Genomic DNA, 19,674 nt, shown 5'->3' with positions numbered 1-19,674 from the left:
ATTTTAAAGTCAATTCTAAATGACACAGGTAACCAGTGTAGTGATGCTAAGACTGGTGTGATGTGCTTGGATTTTCTTCTCCTAGTTAAGATTCTGGCAGCTGCATTCTGCACTGGTTGCAATCGATTTATGTCTTTTTTGGGTGGTCCTGAGAGGAGTGCGTTGCAGTAATTTCATTCATATTAAGGGGACTCCCATCATGTACAGCCTTGGGCCTTTGAATGGTTGGCCCCAAAATGTACCACAGCTTTTCTTGTTCCCTACCCTGCTCTTCCTGCAGTCTCTGTCTATTCCTCAGGTTCACTGCACTGCACATTCTGGCTCGGCATGCTCAGTGGTCCTTTAGTGGCCCTTCACAAAGTCGGCTGTTGCCTGATTACTTTTCAGAGGAGACTTTTATCGTGGAACGGTTTTAGGACTCAATCCTAATGCAAAAGATTCTTATATTCCAAATTCTTTGTCATGTAGACCTACAGATACTTCCTCCACCTCAACTCTTGTTGTTTTATCCTGTCACTCAGCTAATCAGCTAGCCCTCAGACACAAGGCACTTACATCTAGGACTATGAAATTGGCCGATGCCGTGCTTTTCTCTTATTTATTGATATCCCAGCCTGTATGATAGAGAAATATTAAAAGCAAGCAAGAGAAGCAGGTAATACACATTTATTCACTCATTACAGATTTAAAATTTTTAATATGTCAAAAAGCTGTCGTAAATCAAAAGGTAAATGGATGTGGCAAATCACCATACAACCGGAATATTTAACGAATTGTCACAGATGATCCCAGCCAAGGCAGCCAGTGTGTGTGGCTCTGAGTCTCCTAAGGATACATTGCTGCGTCTCACCACACGGGTCTTCTTGGTGTCTGCGTTCTTCCCTCTTTTTCAATTTCCAAGGTTCCAGATAATTGCAAGAGTTGGGGTGGAGGACATATACAATACAATACAATACAATACAATACAATACAATACAATACAATACAATACAATACAATACAATTAATTTTTGTATTGCCCAAAATCACACAAGAAGTGCCGCAATGGGTTTTAACAGGCCCTGCCTCTTGACAGCCCCCTAGCCTTGACTCTCTAAGAAGACAAGGAAAAATTCCCAAAAAGACCCTATTAGGGAAAAAAAATGGAAGAAACCTTGGGAAAGGCAACTCAGAGAGAGACCCCTTTCTGGTACGTGGGTGTCAAAGAGAAGGGGGTCATTACAATACAATACACAGAACAGAACATATCTGTGGGTCTATAAAACAAGGTAAGAATAGGGTCACCGCCCAAGCCCTTCCACCCAAAACAAGACTCAAAGTTCTCCTGTGGACTTTACAATCAAGTGAAAATGGATGTCCAATCCATGACTTGTAGTCAAGTCAACCAGTGCCAAGTAGGCAGGTGTGAGAGGGCACCCCAACTGCAGCCCCTCCTCTGTCCCTCATTGTCCAGTAACTAAGAGCAATCTCTACCACTGTGCCCCCACCGTCTTACTTGAGGAATGCAGCCATTTGAATCTCGAGTGAAAGTTAATTAAACGGGATTAGCACGTTCCTGGCCTCCATCTCCTGTCGTGAAAGAGCCATGTGGAGTGCAGAGAGGCGTGTGTGCCACAGGGAGCTCTTCACACAAAGAAGGCCAGGCACTGAGTAACAAATAAACAGGATGCCAGACGCTGCCACAGAGCCAAGGACGACTCCTGCGTGTGAGGCCGTGGAAAGTGAATACGTCGTGAGTGCAACTTCGGATTAAGCAGCTCGCCCACACACAAGCACTGCTCAGTTCCCCCCAGGGTTCCTGACATTCTTCAAGTGAAACTCAGCTCTCTTTAGAGGAAAGTTTCATCTAAAAGTCAACAAAAGGGTGAGAAGCTGGGCTTAGCGGGGTCAGGGGTTTAAATCCAAGTGTAGGCTCACAGTTATCACCCCCAACTTAACCCTTTTGTGGCCCATCTTCTGGTTCAACCCTTTATCACATTGGAGAAATGTGTTATGCAGCTAATGTAAAGCATTTTGGAATACGATAAACCTCAAAAGGCGTCGTAAAATAGCAAATAACCAATTTCTCTAATGGCAGCTTGCATCCTCCTCTAATGGACAAACCATTCCATGCTGAAACGGAGAGGGTAAGCAGGGGTCCTTGGCACTGAGACGACTGCTTCAGCTTTTTTTTGTGAGGATTACTTATGGAAACAGTGCCACCTGTTGGATTGAATGTAATTTAATGAGTAGGGCTTTTCACATCAGGACCCACTCTTCGGTGCCATTGAGGAGGGTCTTGGTGGAGCTTGCAGTACGTATGACACAGGTCAGGTAATGCCCACAACGTCAGTCACAAAACGCTCTTTGACTCAGATAAGCCTCGTACAACCCTAATCTTAACCATTATGTAACGGGGCCCTAATGTTAATCATAGTCGAGTGCGATGGGTGTTGTGTGACTAACGTTGAGGACGTATCGTGATGTTGGGGCATTACATAACTGACCTCATCGGTACTGCGGTCTGCAATTACACTCTGTTGTGGTGTTGTTGCTCGGAATGGTGCTGGAGTTGGGTGATGGACCACAATTATGAAGTCAAATCATTTCATTTTGTGTCTGACGTCCTGAAAAAAAGAAATGCAGTTATATTTGATTTTATATAGTGCCTTTCAAATCGAGGACTACTACAAAAAATACATTTAGAAAAAGGTAGCATTTGACAATGAGTAGTGTTACAGATTCATTTAAAAATACAGGGAGATTCTAAGTGGTGGGTCCCCAAATTAGATGTGTTCCTCACATAATAATGAAGCGATAGAGACAAAATAAATACAGTGCCTATCTAGATAGACATGTAAACCATCCAGTCACATTCGGTGTTGGAAATGGTCGCTGTCTTCTTGCAAACGCAGATCAACCCAGCACTCCATATTGGGAACAGTATCTGCAAGCACTGTGGGGGTACCAGGCTTGTTCTTGTACACTTTTCCATTCAGCGCTCCCCAAAGGAAGAAATCTGGAGGTGACAGGTCTAGTAAACGATGTGGCCATAGTCCCTTTTGAAATGACCTGATTGCCAAAAAACAATTCAATTTGTGCCATGCTGCATGCCATGACGTGAGACAGGTTACCCCATCTTGCTGGAAATAACGGTCACTGATGCTCACGGTCATCCAGTTGATTCACAAATAAGTCAAAAATGTCCCTGTGCTCAAACGTGTATGCCATCCTTGTCAATGCATTAACTTTGTGTGCACAGCAGCTCGCTGTGGGCGCCAGTCCGGCTCACCGACACTGACGTTCTTCTGCTCGCCGACAGTCTCGACAGAAAAGCGCCATGCCTCACTCGTTCGTACATTTATTCAGGAATACCGTGATATTTATTTCGTTCGGATTGTTTCATTATTAAGACAGTAATACATCCTGACTCAGAATCACCCTGTATGTACTGTACGTCACGCTTAATGCCCACTTGTGTGTAATGTGCATGCTGATTTAACCCAAGATTTTCAGGAAAAAAAGGATTTCACATATAATGCGCACCCTTAACTTTTCAAGATTTTAGGGTGGGTGCTGACTTTTGTTGACAAGACGAGTAAGGGCGGAAATCAGCTGTAACGTTATGATAAAGGTAGATTCTCTGACTTTTGATGTTTAATTCCTACGTGAGTTGCGAAGAGCAAACGACGGCAAAAATGACATCGACCTCTGGGGAGAGAGCGAAGCGAACGCACAAAGAAAAATACTCACTTAATGATGCTTTGTGAATGTTGTATCATTCTGAATTGGACTCTGATTTGGGTGCAAAGAAACTGGATCCCCCGGAAGAAACGCATGTAGACACAGAGAGAACATGCAAACTCCACGCAGAGAGGACCCAGGACGTGAGATGCAATGGTGTTACCACATTTGCCACCGTGCTGCCTTGAGCACCGGAGCAGAAAATACAATTGTTTGTTATAAAGGGAAGTTTGAATGGCCCCGAATATTCTGTTGTAACTCTCGTTAGGATGACACAATCTGAACTAAAAAAAATACGCACACCTTGGCGTGTATGTAATCGATTGCAATACATGCGATGCTGGAAGTGGTTTCCGTTTTCTACCAGACACATTTCAACGTGCCGCTCCATGTTCCTGAACATATCTGTGAGCGTCTCGTAGGGAACAGCAGCAATTTCACATGGATGTCTTTCTTCAAATCTTCCACAGTGCAAGGCTTGTTTTCTGATAGACTTTTCCTTTAAGTATACCCCAAAGGTAAAAGTCTGGAAGTGTCAGATCTGGTGACCATGGTGGCCAAAGTCCCTTTGAAATTACCCTGTTGCCAAATTAGAACTCAGTTTCTGCCATGATCTTTGCTGATGTGTGACACGTTGCTCCATCTTGCTGAAATTAACCTTCTGTTAACTCACGATCATCCACTTGATTCTGACATCGCTTAAACGAATTGGTGACCCAATAGGTTCGCACCATGAAGACGCGCCGGGCTGGTCCAGATCTAATTATACAACTGTTCGACTAACAACCGTCTCCCCGCCATTTTGGAATGCAGGGCAGGTGCTGCCATCTATCGGCAACAAAAAGAATTTTAAGTGAAATCTCTGTGTGCAGGGCAGGTGCTGTGAATTCTCTATGTAATAAACTTAATAAGTTATAGCGTAATGAAAATTGCATAATTAGATCCTGACCACCCTATAGATAGATAGATAGATCTTTATTGTCATTGTCACTTTTACAAAGGAACAACGAAATTGAAGGTGCAATCGACTCAGTGTGAGGAATAAGAGTTAAAAAGACAAAAAAACAAGAAGAGAGAAAATAATAACAAACCGAATAGTAATAAATATACAAATTGCACTTGTTGACTTGTTGACACCACCATCCTAATGAGAAGTCAAGAGACTGAGTGAAGGGGTAAGTGTGGTATGCACCCAGAAGTTGCAAATGGAGGTAGAAAGCAGTAGCGTAGCGTGGGTGTCAGCCGCCCGGGGCGGAGGAATATTCCGCCGCCCCCTTATTTAGGTATGGTTCAAATTTTTACAAGATATTATTATTATTTATTGTGAAATTTTGCCGCCCCCTAAAAGTGCCGCCCGGGGCGGGCTGTCCCTGTTGCCCCCACTACGCTACGCCACTGGTAGAAATTTAGGATAGTTGTCCAGCGCCTACCTCATCACTCTGACGCAGGGGCATCCCAGCTTGTTCGAAGCTCAATATGCTGAGGAGCACATTTCCCGTTGTTTTGTTCGGTTTGCTTCCTCCTAGCGAGAGTTATTAGAGAATATTCGGGGCCTCTGTCGAGTGAATCACCCTGTAGCTGGTTATAACGCCACTCATGGTGATTATGCCAGCACAAAAAAACAAAAAACAAAAAAAAACCACACCAATCAAATTATAAACTAGTGAGCATACTACACATAAGTAATATCAAAAGAAATTTGGACGTGAGTGTCAATAGGCTTTGCGCCGCAGGGGCCAGGTTACCCAAAATATTCGATTACAATTCAGAAATTATTTACCGCTCTGATGCTGATCTTTCTGATTATAAAATAGGTCATTACGATAGCAATTGATGAGAAGAATTCATAATTAATTGTACAATTACAGTATTTGAGGGTTCCTCTAGAGCGCCTCTTTCTCTTGCACAATTTGGCTCAAAAACTAATTAGCTCATCATCATCTAATTACAGTTATGAGTCTGGAATTTTTTCCATCCAGCCATTTTATATCAATGTTTTCGGTGTCAGGGGACCCTGAAATGTTAAGATCTGTCGAAAACCGGAGATCGAAATTTTTGATGAATCTAAAGCTTTTGCTCCTCCCTCATAGATGATAGGTTACGGTGCGGGAGGTCGCAAAGCAAAAAGAAAAATATGCTTATGTGAAAAATTCAATGAACCCAACAGCCGATTTCCCCAAGCACAATCTTACATTGGGTTCATAACAAGTCTGAAATATCACACGAAACAAACTTTAATACTACGACAAATGATAGCATAGAAATGGAAGAGTATAGCAGCGGTAAAGCAGTAGCGACAAACTAAAAGAAAAGCATTATTAGATATATATATATATATATATATATATATATATATATATATATATATATATATATATATATATATATATATATATGTATATATATATATATAATATATAAATTATATATATCCTCTTTAATAAAATCCCTGTGTGCGTCCAGGTGTCTTTGTGTGTGTGTCTTCTGGTGAAGTGCGCATGCGCGGGGCACGGTGCGACGTGCGATATTACTGTCAGAGAAAGCTTACAGGCGTTTTACGTTAATACAAACCAGTATTACAGTACTGCGAGAGGAAATTAAAGGTACACAATACAGCGACTCATATTACAGCCACATACAAGCCAGTATTACTGTCAGAGGAGTTTAAAGGCATATTACCGACGCGCACGCCTGTATTACCGCCAGAGAAAGTTAAAGGTATATTACGGACGTACAAGACAGTATTACTGTCACTGAAAATTAAAGACACACGATACACGGCGGCAGCCCATGAAGAACGGTCAGCTCAGAAAGTAAACATCAACAAAAGAAAGGCTGAAAGAAAGAAAAATACGACCAACAAAAAGAATGAGGTCAAAGTCCCTTGCCATTTAATATAGACTGTTCCTACTAATGTTTATGCACTACTGTTCTAGCACCCGTTATTGTAACGGGCTAAATGACTAGTATATATATATAAATCAGCATACCAACAGCTTGAAGAAAAATTAAAACAAAACTCTTTTTTAGAAAACATCAACAAACAAAAAAGCAAAAGAACCTCGCCATTTTCCTGGGATGCTAAATCCAATTTCTGTTATAATGGCAGGTGAACCAGGGGAAGGTGAAGGAAGTGAACGCTGGTCTGGGCTACCTGGAGCACATCTGTCGACTCATCGAGAAGATCGCGCAGCTTCAGGAGCACAACCTTCGTCTGCAAAAACAAAACTGCAGCTTGCAGAAGGAGGGCAATATGAAGACTGCCAAGGAGGTAAGAAATGGCGCCCCCTAGAGCTTTAGAATTTATCACCCTTGAGACTGATAGGAAACATAAACGGGTGCTGACTGTATCCTTGATTGATTTGTCTTAGTCACTGTAATGTAATTTCCAAATTCAGCAAAATAGATATTAAAGCAATAAAAGAAAGTGTCAATTGGCATTTCGAAAATAACACTATTTGAACTACTAATCAGGATCAGAGTCACATTTACTGGCCAAGTATGCATGCATTCCTGATGAGCCCAATGATGGTCGTGTCGTCCGTATATTTGATAAGTTTGACAGAATGTTGAACTGAGGGTTCTCATAAAGCGCAAATGCGAATATCGGCAGAGTTTCTTTGCAGCCTTTGGTGATTTTCATAAAGTGTTCAACTCGGTTGATCAAGCTGCCGTGCGGGACACCCAGAGACTTCACAGGATATCATGGCCGGCCTTTACACTGGTACTGTGAGTGCTGTGCAGAGTGGAGGCAGGACCTCTGTGTTTTTCCCAGTTGATTCTGGGGTTCATCAGGGGTCTGCTCTGCTCCTACTCTGTTCAATACTTGTATGGACTGGGTGTTGGGAAGGGTCAAGGGGTCCAGCAGCTGTGAGGCATCTGTTGGTGAGGAAAGATTCACTGATCTTGACTTTGCTGACGATGCTGTGATCTTCACAGAGTGAATGGTGGCTCTGATCGGGTCTCTCGAGAGACTGAGTGAGGAGTCTGAGTGTCTGGGCTTGCGAGAGTCCTGATAAAAACCAAGAGCCAGGGCTTTAATGACAATACAATACAATACAATACAATTTATTTTTGTATAGCCCAAAATCACACAACAAGTGCCGCAATGGGCTTTAACAGGCCCTGACCTCTTGGGCACAGCCTTCAGCAGTGTGTCTGTCTGCGGAGAGAGTGTCGACCTTGTCGAGAGGTTTACTTACCTTGGCAGTGACATTCATGTCTCTGGTGACTCTTCCTATTAAGTCAGTAGATGGATTGGGAGAGCATGGGGGGTCATGAGGTCACTGGAAAGGGGTGTGTGGCTCTCCTGATATCTATGCAAAAGGACGAAGGTCCAAGTCTTTAGAGTCCTGGCGCTCCCTGTTTTTTGAGACATGGACGCTATCCAGTGAACTGAGATGAAGACTGGACTCCTTCAGTTCTGTGTCTCTTCAGAGAATCTTTGGGTACCACTGGTTTGACTTTGTGTTGCTCATGGAGTCCCAAATGAGGCACATTACCTGCATTGTGAGGGAGCATCAGTTATGGCACTACGGCCATGTGGGTCGATTCCCTGAAGGTGATTTGACTCGCAGGATCCTCATTGTTGAGGACCTGAGTGGCTGGACCAGGCCAAGGGGGCTTCCATGTAACACCTGGCTGTGGCAGATAGGGGGTCATTTCTGGAGGGTGGGACTAAACCCCGTGTCTGCCTGGGGGGTTGCCAACCAGGATCCCATGCCGTTTCATTGGGTGGTGGGTGCAGCAATGCACTGTGCCAGTGCATGCTCACCAACCTGACCTGACCTGGCAGAGGGGTCCTTAGAGGTGCGGTCATTAATGTAGTGGAAGAAGAGCAGTGTGGATAGTAGACATCCAAATCACAGTATGTGATATCATCTACTGTTGAATTCTGCTCTTTACTTGTAATATTTTTATAGCTGGGTGTGTTTCAAGTGGAGCAGTTCTGGAATTATTGTATTGAATGCAGAGCTGAAGTCCACAAACAGAATCCATGCATTTGTCCCTGGGTTGTCAAGCTGTTGCAGGATGTAATGCAAACCCATGTTGACTGCATCATCCACTGAATGGTTCTCTCAATGACCAAACTGTCCAGCAAGGGAGCTGTGATGTCCTTCAGGTGAGCTGACACCAGTTAGCTGATTAGATACATACGAGATTTATCCTACAGTTGGCTTCACTCCCCACCTTCAAGTGCTGCTCAATAACATGAACTACAGGAAGTCGATAAAATGACTTACTAACTGACTGGAGGGAGGAGCAAAGGGACCATCCTTACACACACAAAGGTGTTGTTCAAAACAAGGGACATTAAAAAGCGGACTAATTAAAGCAATTCACAGGTTTATTCACAAAGAGAGGTGCTACGTTAACATGAAGATGTGCTTATGGAAGTCAGTGATGATGTTCACTATACAAGGTTAGATCTCCATGCCCTCAATCATTCCAGCAGGCACATAAACAAACAGAAGGGCTCATAAGGCAGCAGCAGGAGGGAGGAGGGCTGACAGGATTTTGACGTTCTTGATCCATTTATGCAGCTGGCTCTTGTCATCTGTTCCTTGCTATTCCTCGGAGATAATCTTTTCATTCTTCGAACAGGTGGCCAGCATATGAGGGCAAGCACAGGTAACTGTTGAGCGGCTGAAGTATTTACACTGGCTTACTGTCTCATGGTGGACAGATCATGAAATGTCAATCAAAGCGAGGCGCGAGGTGTTGAGGACTAGCTAGCACATTACGGGTTGGTTCGTTCATTTATTTACTTAGGTTCTGCAGCTGAAATTTGATTTGGGACACTTTTAGTCTCTGAGCAAGAAGTCCAACCACGGGGTGGATTTTTTGTTTTTTTTCCTCTGGATTCCAAGTGACTCTGTGGTAGCACCGCTGCCTCGCAGTAAGGAGACCAGGGTTCACATCCCAGGTCCTCCCTACGTGGAGTTTGCATGTTTGTCTGTGTGGGTTTCCTCCACATGGTCCAGTTTCCTCTCACAGTCCATAGACATGCAGGTTAGGTGGATTGGCGATACTAAATTGCTGTTGAGGGGTGTTTGGGGTTTGTGTGTGATGGATGGGCTGGTGCCCTGTCCAGGGATTGCGCTTGCTGGGTTTAGGCTCCAGAACCCCCTTGCAACCTTGATCAGGGTACAGTGGGTTAGAAAATGACTAACTGGATTCTACTTCCAATGAGTGTACCCAAGAAATGGGGGGCAAGGTAAAATAATAACGTCTGGACAGGATGACAATGATGCCTCACAGCTTCGGAGTCCAGAATTCAAACCCTTTCCTGGTTGTTTTCTGTGCAGAGTTTGCATGTCTTTCTCTGTGTCTGTCGTGCTTTCTCCTGCTATATCCCAAAAATGAGCGTGTTAGATTTATTAGTGACTCTAAACTGGCCTAGCGAATGCACAAATGTGAGCTGTAGTGGTCTGGCACCCAAGCCCACTGTTGTTATTTTACTTTATCTAGAAGTCTCTACACTCTACTACAGAAGAGTGATAATTCCTCTTGTCCCTAAACTGGAAAAGTGGGTTCAGAAATGGATGGGTGGATAGCTGGTTTAAGGGCAGAGAGGAAAATCCCTGGTAAGCTTTCCACTTTCACCTGAGGAGGACTATTTTCCATTCTGCGTCAGAGGTAACAACAGCAACAATTATTTACACAGATCAGGCATGACATTAAAGCCACACTAACAGCTGATTATCTTGTTACAATGGTACCTGTTGTGGGGTGGGATATATTAGGCAGCAAGTGAACAGTCAGTTCTTGAAGGTGATGTTTTGGAAGCTTGAAAAATGGGCAAGCGTAAAGATCAGAGTGACTTTGACAAAGTTCAGATTGTGATGGCCAGACATCTGGGTCACAGCATCCCGAAAACGGCAGGTCTTCTGGGGTATTCCCACTATGTAGTAGTTAGTACCCACCAAAAGTGGTCTAAGAAACTTCAACAGGTGAACTGGCAACAGTGATCATGGAGGCTCATTGATGTGCATGGGGAGCAAAGATTAGCCCATCTGGTCCGATCCCACAGAAGAGCTGCTGTAGCCGGAGGTCGGCCTTAGCGGTGTGTGGGGCCTAGGGTTGACCAACCCCACGCGGTGCCGGTTATGACAAACGCTGTTACCAGTATGTGTGGACTGTATAAACGTGTGTGTGAATTTAATAAAAATAATGTTAACATACAATTGATTTTCTCATTACAGTATTCAGCTAAATTTTTGCAAGATAACACACGGCTTTATCAAAATATAACAATCTAATCTATTAAAAAAGTGCAATTCATAATTCATGACAATACCACGACAGTGCGAAATGTGATGCGGTGTCATGTGGAAATTAGCTGGGCCTCTTCTAGAAAAGTATACTCTGAGTCTCGATAGATAGATAGATAGATAGATAGATAGATAGATAGATAGATAGATAGATAGATAGATAGATAGATAGATAGATAGATAGATAGATAGATAGATAGATAGATAGATAGATAGATAGATAGATACTTTATTAATCCCAAGGGGAAATTCACATACTCTAGCAGCAGCATACTGATAAAGCAACAATATTAAATTAAAGAGTGATAAAAATGCAGGTAAAACAGACAATAACTTTGTATAATGTTAACGTTTACCACCCCGGGTGGAATTGAAGAGTCGCATAGTGTGTGGGGGGGGGGGGGGGGGGGAACAATCTCCTCAGTCTGTCAGTGGAGCAGGACGGTGACAGCAGTCTGTCGCTGAAGCTGCTCCTCTGTCTGGAGATGATCCTGTTCAGTGGATGCAGTGGATTCTCCATGATTCATAGGAGCCTGCTCAGCGCTCGTCGCTCTGCCACGGATGTCAAGCTGTCCAGCTCCATGCCTACAATAGAGCCTGCCTTTCTCACCAGTTTGTCCAGGCGTGTGGCGTCCTTCTTCTTTATGCTGCCTTCCTAGCACACCACTGTGTAGAAGAGGGCACTCGCCACAACCGTCTGATAGAACATCTGCAGCATCTTATTGCAGATGACGAAGGAGGCTAGCCTTCTAAGGAAGTACAGTCGGCTCTGTCCTCTATTGCACAGAGCATCAGTATATTGGCAGTCCAGTCTAATTTATCATCCAGCTGCACTCCCAGGTATTTATAGGTCTGCACCCTCTGCACACAGTCACCTCTGATGATCACGGGGTCCATGAGGGGTCTGGGCATCTTAAAATCCACCATTATTGTGCATTAATATTCGGACATGTTTATGGCCTACAAATAAAATGTGAGTTTCAGTGTTTCGACAGGAAGTATGAAATTAACGTAGAGGTATCATCATGAAATCTTTTGCCGGTTTCCAGGTTCTGAGACGAAAATCCACTTTTCTTGCCTTCCGATAGGAAAAGTCGTTGATGACATCTTCGTTGTCTAATCTCTGGGTACAATGTATGTTTCTATAGATAAGAGAAGCCAATCCAGCAACAATTGGGCTATACCTATTTTACGAAGGGATTATACTGGTGACCCTTTTTGGGTGATGAAGACGGACCGTGGAATATTTTCAAAGGCATACATGTATGGAATTTGGCCTGGAAGAGGGATTTTAAAAGGGTTCCTCTTAAAAGCATCTCAAATATATATATATATATATATTGGAGAATATAACTTGACAAATCCGCTCAAACGGTACAAACGGACCTCAAAAGCGTGGCCCCTTTAGGCGGGGGACCCCACTTGCCACCCCCTAATGCCGCTCTTGACTGTAGCACAAATTGACAAAAAAAATGAATGCCGGCCATGAGTGAAAGGTGTCAGAACACACAGTGCATCACAGCCTGCTGGGTAGCTACAGACTGGTCAGAGTGCTCATGCTGACCCCTGTCCGTCACCTATGATGGGCATGATGTGAGTGTCAAAACTATAGCATAGAGCAATGGAAGAAGGTGGCCTGGTCTGATGAATCTCATTTTTTTTTAGATCATGTGGGTTACTGGTACGTGTGCATCATTTACATTGGGAAGAGAAGGCAGCAGGATGCACTATGGGAAGAAGGGCAACATTAAGCAAGGCATTTTTGTTTGTCCCCAAGTTATGATATGTCATCAGTGACAAGCAGTTCATAGAATAACAACAATAATTACTGACACCAATCAGCCACAACATTAAAACCACACTGACAGTTAAAGTGCGTAACATCGATTATCTCGTCACAATGGTACCTGTTGTGGGGTAGGATATATTAGGCAGCAAGAGAAAAGTCAGTTCTTGAAGGCGATGTGTTGGAAACAGCAAAAATGGCCAAGTGTGACGATCTGAGTGACTTTGACAAGAGCCAACTCGTGATGGCTAGACGTCTGGGTCAGAACATCTCCAAAATGGCAGGTCTTGTGGGGTATTCCCCGTATGCAGTGGTCCAAAGCAAAGAGCCTGAGGAGATATAACGAGAAGCATCCAATCAGGGAAGGGCTATGTAATAAGCTGAAACGAATCAGAGAGCAAATTTAGAGATTGCATTTTCAAAAGTCTACTTTTTCACCCATCCACACTGAAACACTGAGCAGGTGTTTTCCGAAATCTACAGTTCTGTTGAGCATTTTTAAAAGGGTAGAGTGGACAAAAGGTGAAAACAGAGTAGTGTACAAAAACAAAGTAGTGTTGATTGTAAGAAAGGCGCTATATTGTGCCCGACCTGACACAGATTGGACACGGGAGGCACGTGTAAAAACAAACAATCTTTTATTTTTCTTCTGCTGGATGGCACGTCTTCCCCGTAATCCCTCCAGCCACAACAAAGTCCCAAGCACAAATAAACACACAACCACTATCCTCTATCTCTTCCTCCACCACTCCTCCTCAGCAAGCTTCGTCCTCCTCCTCCCGACTCTGGCCGCTGAGTGGTGGTTGCTAGCTCCCTTTTATCAGGCACCCGGAAGTGCTCCAGGTGGTTGATTGCTGTCATCCGGCTGCACTTCCAGGTAAGGCGAAACCAGTGCCCAAAAGGGGCCAGCCGCTCCTGTTGCAGCACCCCCTGGCAGCGCCTGCGGAACCCCACAGAGCTGCACAAAACTCCAACCCCCATGAAGCCCTGGGGGAGTCTGGGGCACTGCTGCAACCCAGGGATGCTGCCATCTAGTGTCCAGGGGGAGATACTGGCAGATGTGGGGAAGGGGCGTCCCGGCCAGGCATGGGTCCCAGCCATCGGTCACAAGATGTAGCCCAACATGTAATCCTCTTCCACATCTGCAGCATCATCTCAGGAGGCCTGAGCCTATCATGTGATATCCTCCATGTCAGACTGTAGGGTGTGCTGGGGCTGATAGGATGAAGCTCTCCATGAATGACACTATAGCAGATACAAATTGATTGAGCTCAAGAGCAGATTTGGATGCTTCATCTCATATAGGTGTGCAATACCCTATTAGCAACTATCTCAGAATAACGATAACCCACAAATCCAGAACCCAGGAAAGCTAAAATTAGAATTTCCAAGTTCAAGAAATAGAAGCATTGGGATCTGCAGAGAGTACATATGACAATGCTCGGGGCATCGAGAGGACCCCCTACAGGTAGATACAGGGATACCTGGATGGGTCAAGCACTTCATCTTGCTCCATGCCTTAAATCAGCACAAGCCCACTGCTGTACCCACCTTACGCCTGACTGGTTCTGTTCAGGGAGGCCACTTTGGGGGCACACTAACATTCAGATGAATGCCCAGGCTCTGACTTCCCAGAAGCTGAATTGCTCTGAAAGACAGTTTGTGTAAAAGCTCCAAGTGGGCAGCCAGGATTTTTTTTTTTATCTTTGATATCTGACTTTCATCTTGAGATTCGAGTCACAAAATAGAAATGCTACTTTTAGAAAGCCAAATGCCCACTCAAACTTGGAGCTCCTGCAGAGAAAGAATGCTGATGGAAATATTTTTTTCAAAACAAAAGCCAACAGCGTCTCTCTTTCTCTCCTCCTCTCTCAGAACGGCGCTGTGAAGGCACAATGAGAAGCAGATGGAGAAAGTTAATCTGCATCTGGGAGGTGGCCCGTGGCCATACGTTGCTAATCCATGTCTCAGGGGTTCAACCTTGAGGAGGTGGGCTGCAGGCCTCAGAGAAAATTCCAGGCCAAATGAGATGTTAAAGGCATGGATCAGCATCCTGTTATTTATGCAACAGAATTCCCAGAAGAGCATTGGCATCCTCACATTTCATTAATCGATAGAACAAGACAACACCATATAGTTACACCAATACCAAACACAGAGGTTTTGGATCTGCTGGCAGTGCTGCTGCCTCACAGCTCCTGAAGCCTGCCTTCAAGTCCTGCCCATATGGAGCTTACGCATTCTCTACTCACCTACATCAGTTTTTCCTCATATATTCTCACCACGTTATCGTTCAGTGAATACACTTGACTTGAGCATTCCTAGTTTTCATTCTCTTTCTCTGTACATTTAGCATTCGTCTGCTCAGAGGTTGATGTGCTTGCTGCTTCTTTTCTCCACCCTAGAGGCCCGCTTCTTCTCTTCTTTCGTCTGCATCTTTTCGTGTTCAAACTGATAAAGTCAGTGTTTGTGTTGCAATTACTTAGTACACATGTGCTGCACTGCCGCCCTGTTGGCCACTGCCGAGAGTTGATTCTACAATAAAAAAAAATAAAAAAACGGAATAACCTTGGAGGTCAATCATCACCCCCCGAAAGTGGATAGTAGACATCACGTAGTATATATGTACCACATTTCAGGTCAATAGTTCAAACGGTTTGCGAGCTACAGGTAATTTAAAATTCAGGACAGACAAACGGACAGCCACGGTAGCGTATTATATAAGAAGATATCCCAAAAACAAGCAAGTTAGGCTAATTGACAACTCTAAACTGGCTCCATGACTTTGAGTATGCCTTGCCTTGGACTGTCACTTTACCCCAATTGCAACTGGTAGAAGCACCCTAGCCAACCAAGCAACCGAGAAATTTAACTTGAACAATGGATGAATGGAGTAATTAGAATGGAAAAATTTGTTATTGTGGAGTTGTTAGTACTTTGTGGTAGGACAAGAGGGAAAGCATCACAGTCTCAACCCCGTCCTGCTGACAGTGACCCGCTCCTGCGCCTTTGGTGTCAAGGTTCTTTCTGTGCTTGCAAGTTGCTAGGGTCTGGCTGTGTTCACTTGGCGTGTGTCTGGTCAGGGTGGGTCTCGGTCAGTTCTACATGACTCAGTTAGCCTGACGCTTTTGGACTAGTTGCTTGTGCAGCAGCACCCTCAGTATTGGAGTTGAATGTCTTAGATAGTAAGGCCATCTACCCACACTGGCATAAAGAGGAGCTTCCACTTGTCTGGGCAGGTGGAATGGGTGGCACATGATTGTTAGGTGATGAGGGTGAGGTGAGCAGGAGTGTGAAAGAGTGGTGATATTACTGGGGTTATACCACTTAGATAGATAGATATGAAAGGCACTGTATACCACAGATACATAGATAGATAGATAGATAGATAGATAGATAGATAGATAGATAGATAGATAGATAGATAGATAGATAGATAGATAGATAGATAGATAGATAGATAGATAGATAGATAGATAGATAGATAGATATGAAAGGCACTATATGATAGATAGATAGATAGATAGATAGATAGATAGATAGATAGATAGATAGATAGATAGATAGATAGATAGATAGATAGATATGAAAGGCACTATATAACAGATAGATTCACAGATTGATCTTTATTTGTCCCCAGTGTGACATCTGCCTTTTTACAGACGGTCTCTAAATAAGTATATACATTGATAGGTAAATAAGTTCATAAATAAATAAATAAATACACACACACACACACACACACACACACGCGCACACACACACACTATGGTCTGAACACACTCCAGAATGAATAAAATGAATGAAAATTTTAAAGAAAGAAAACTTCTGACTTGGCAGTTCCATCCCCAGTGAGGCATTATTCAGGATTATCGCTGTTAGCATAAAGGACCCCCCCATCTGTGTTTCTGGACACACTTTATTGTCTGAAAGTCCTCAGTGTTAATGTGTCATACAGAGGTTGTGCACCATTTCTCTCTCCTCATCCTCTTGTTCATAATGGCACTTAGTTTTGTTTTAATTCCCTCCTTTGCTATGACATCCAGGAGTCCAGAGTGTGTCCCATAACTGAGCCTGCCATTTTAATCCCAATGGCCATCACAGAGTTGTAGAAGATGTGAAGGATGTCACTTCCCACATTAAAGGAAAGCAGTTTCCTAAAGAATAAGAGCCTTCCCTGCCCTTCCTTCTCTAGTTCCTCAGAGTTCTGAGACCATTCCAACCTGTCATTAATGTGGACACCCAAGTACTTGTAGGACTGGATGACCTCTACATCCACTCCTTGACCTGACACAGAGGCTCTTTGGTGCGGTGAAAGTCAATAACCAGTTTCTTGGATTTTGTGATGTTTAGCAGCAGACAGTCCTTTCTGCACCAAGAAACAAAGTTCTCCAGCTGACTCCTCTCCTGTCTCATCCCCTTATCAATGCACCCCATGAGTGCAGAATCATCAGAGAACTTCTGCAAGTGTCATGATCTGCTGTTGTATTTGTGGTCAGAGCTGTACAGAGTGAAGTCTTTTTTCTTGCCTTCCTAGGGAGTCAAAGCCGAGGTGGGGCTGTCAATAAACAGGGTCTGTTAAAGCCTATTGCTTCATTCCTTGGGTGATTTTGGGCTTTACAAGAAATAAGTTTTTGTTGTTATTGAAGACAGAAGCAGACAGGCCTGTCCCTTGTGGTGCTCCAGTGTTGCTCTTACAAACCTTGAGTCTCACATAATGTGGCTTGCCGGCTGGATGGTACTGAAGGCACTGGAGAAATCAACAAACAGAATCCTCACCGTGCTGCCAGCTTTGTCCAAGTGAGATACTGTAAGCCTTGTGGAGCAGATAGACAATCACATCTTCCACTCCAGGCTTTGTCTGATAGGCATTGCAGTGGGTCCAGGTGGTCTACCGCAGTTCTTGTGCCCTTTTCTGTGCTTTTTTGTGAATTATCGGATTTTTGACCTGTTTGCAGCGTTTTTCACCTTGCTTTGGATTTCTGTATTGGGACTTTATTCGACTTGGATTGGCTTTGCTTCAGGCAGTTCCTTTTTCCTTTTGTGCTCTATGGAGTCTGCTTTTGCTACTGAGCACTGTGTTAACAGTTAAGTCTTTTTATTTTATAAAGAACCCGCATTTGCCTTTATTACCAGCTGGAGTTTAATGGTGATATCGCCCTCTAGTGGGTCTTTTTGGAAGTGTGTTTGGAACTTATTGGGGCTTATGTGCTTTTGGAGATCCCAGTTCATAACAAATATTTCTAATATGGTGGTCTCATTGATCCCTGAGGGTATTTCTCCGTGGACTGTTGAACTTTTACAACACTCAAGGAAAAACTTATGGATGTTTCCTTGTCTGTCATAATTGCCAGTAGTCATTTTTTGAAAGTGTCTACCAACTTTAACTTGGCAGAATCTCTCACAGCCAGCTTAAGACAAAGCAGCTTTCAAAGAATTCTTCTTAACATTGTAGATATAAACGTTTTGCTAGGTTATTGTTGCCCTTTGCAGAAGGTGGAGGTTATGTATACAGTATTTTTCCTGTCTAGGATTAGCTAGAAGAGATTCTTGACTCAGAATGAAGTGCCTCTTTGACGAGGAACGCTTTTAATGAAAACTGTCATGTTGTAGCACTCATCTGGTGGGGAGCCTTTGATGTCTTTTATCTAAACGTTCTCACTAACCTCTTTGCTGTCTCTTCTCATTCAGGAGTACTTCATGCAGCACTGCAAGTGTGGGGCTGCCGGCCTGGCATACACTGAATCCAAGTGGCAGCTGGCACAGCGGAGTGAGAGCACCCCCTCGGACCTCTCCACAATTCCTGAAGTTACCAGAAGGAGGAAAGGTTTGGAAATGGAATTTGCTCATTTCTATGTCTAACTGAAAGATGGTTTTATTTTTCTGTTCCTTTGTTGGCCTTCATCCTGAAGCAGTGATAAGAATTGTTCTCTGCAGACACCATGCTTATTGTTGGCAGGTATTATTTAATATGTCACCCAACAAAATAATTCTCCAGTAATGTTTTAGCATCTTTAGCATGGAGATCTAAAACAAATCTGGTCACATAGCACTTTCATCTTTAGAATTATTAGTATTTGGTCCTTACAATGGAGATCATACAGATTAATGAGCAATCACTTTTAATTTTTATTATATTCTTCATAAGCCTTAACACAAAGAAATTAGCAATTATTTTAAAATGGTGTGCAAAAGTATTCAATCTCATTAAAAGTCATCATAATGTTCTGCATGACAAAAGATTTGTACACATACAGAATTGATCCATTCAGTCTTTTTAATGTCAACTGCTATGCTGTAACACTACATTCCCAAAGTCCAAAGTCAACAATTGTCTGTAGATATTTAACTGAAGAAGAAAAACTTCAAATAGATCTATCTATCTATCTATCTATCTATCTATCTATCTATCTATCTATCTATCTATCTATCTATCTATCTATCTATCTATCTATCTATCTATCTATCTATCTATTATATAGTGCCTTTCATTATCTATCTATCTATCTATCTATCTATCTATCTATCTATCTATCTATCTATCTATCTATCTATCTATCTATCTATCATATAGTGCCTTTCATCTATCTATCTATCTATCTATCTATCTATCTATCTATCTATCTATCTATCTATCTATCTATCTATCTATCTATCTATCATACAGTATAGTGCCTTTCATCTATCTATCTATCTATCTATCTATCTATCTATCTATCTATCTATCTATCTATCTATCTATCTATCTATCTATCTATCTATCTAATAGTGCCTTATCTATCTATTATATAGTGCTTTACATATCTATCTATCTATCTATCTATCTATCTATCTATCTATCTATCTATCTATCTATCTATCTATCTATCTATCTATCTATCTATTATATAG

General features: G+C 43.0%; 1 protein-coding gene across 1 annotated transcript in view; it reads left to right on the top strand.

The window, feature by feature from the left end:
- The window catches only part of si:ch211-250c4.3 (uncharacterized protein LOC100535981 homolog), an 86,161-nt gene that overhangs the window by 53,445 nt on the left and 13,042 nt on the right, over positions 1-19,674 (top strand). The window contains exons 3-4 of the mRNA XM_028795979.2: positions 6,833-6,994; positions 18,475-18,610. Coding sequence (XP_028651812.1) covers positions 6,833-6,994; positions 18,475-18,610 — 298 coding nt within the window. The remainder of the gene's footprint in view (positions 1-6,832; positions 6,995-18,474; positions 18,611-19,674) is intronic.

The sequence above is a fragment of the Erpetoichthys calabaricus genome, chromosome 2, assembly GCF_900747795.2.
Source record: "Erpetoichthys calabaricus chromosome 2, fErpCal1.3, whole genome shotgun sequence".
Lineage (NCBI taxonomy): Eukaryota > Metazoa > Chordata > Cladistia > Polypteriformes > Polypteridae > Erpetoichthys > Erpetoichthys calabaricus.
The sequence above is the reverse complement of the archived record's forward strand: the minus strand, read 5'-3'. Positions and strand labels throughout refer to the sequence as shown.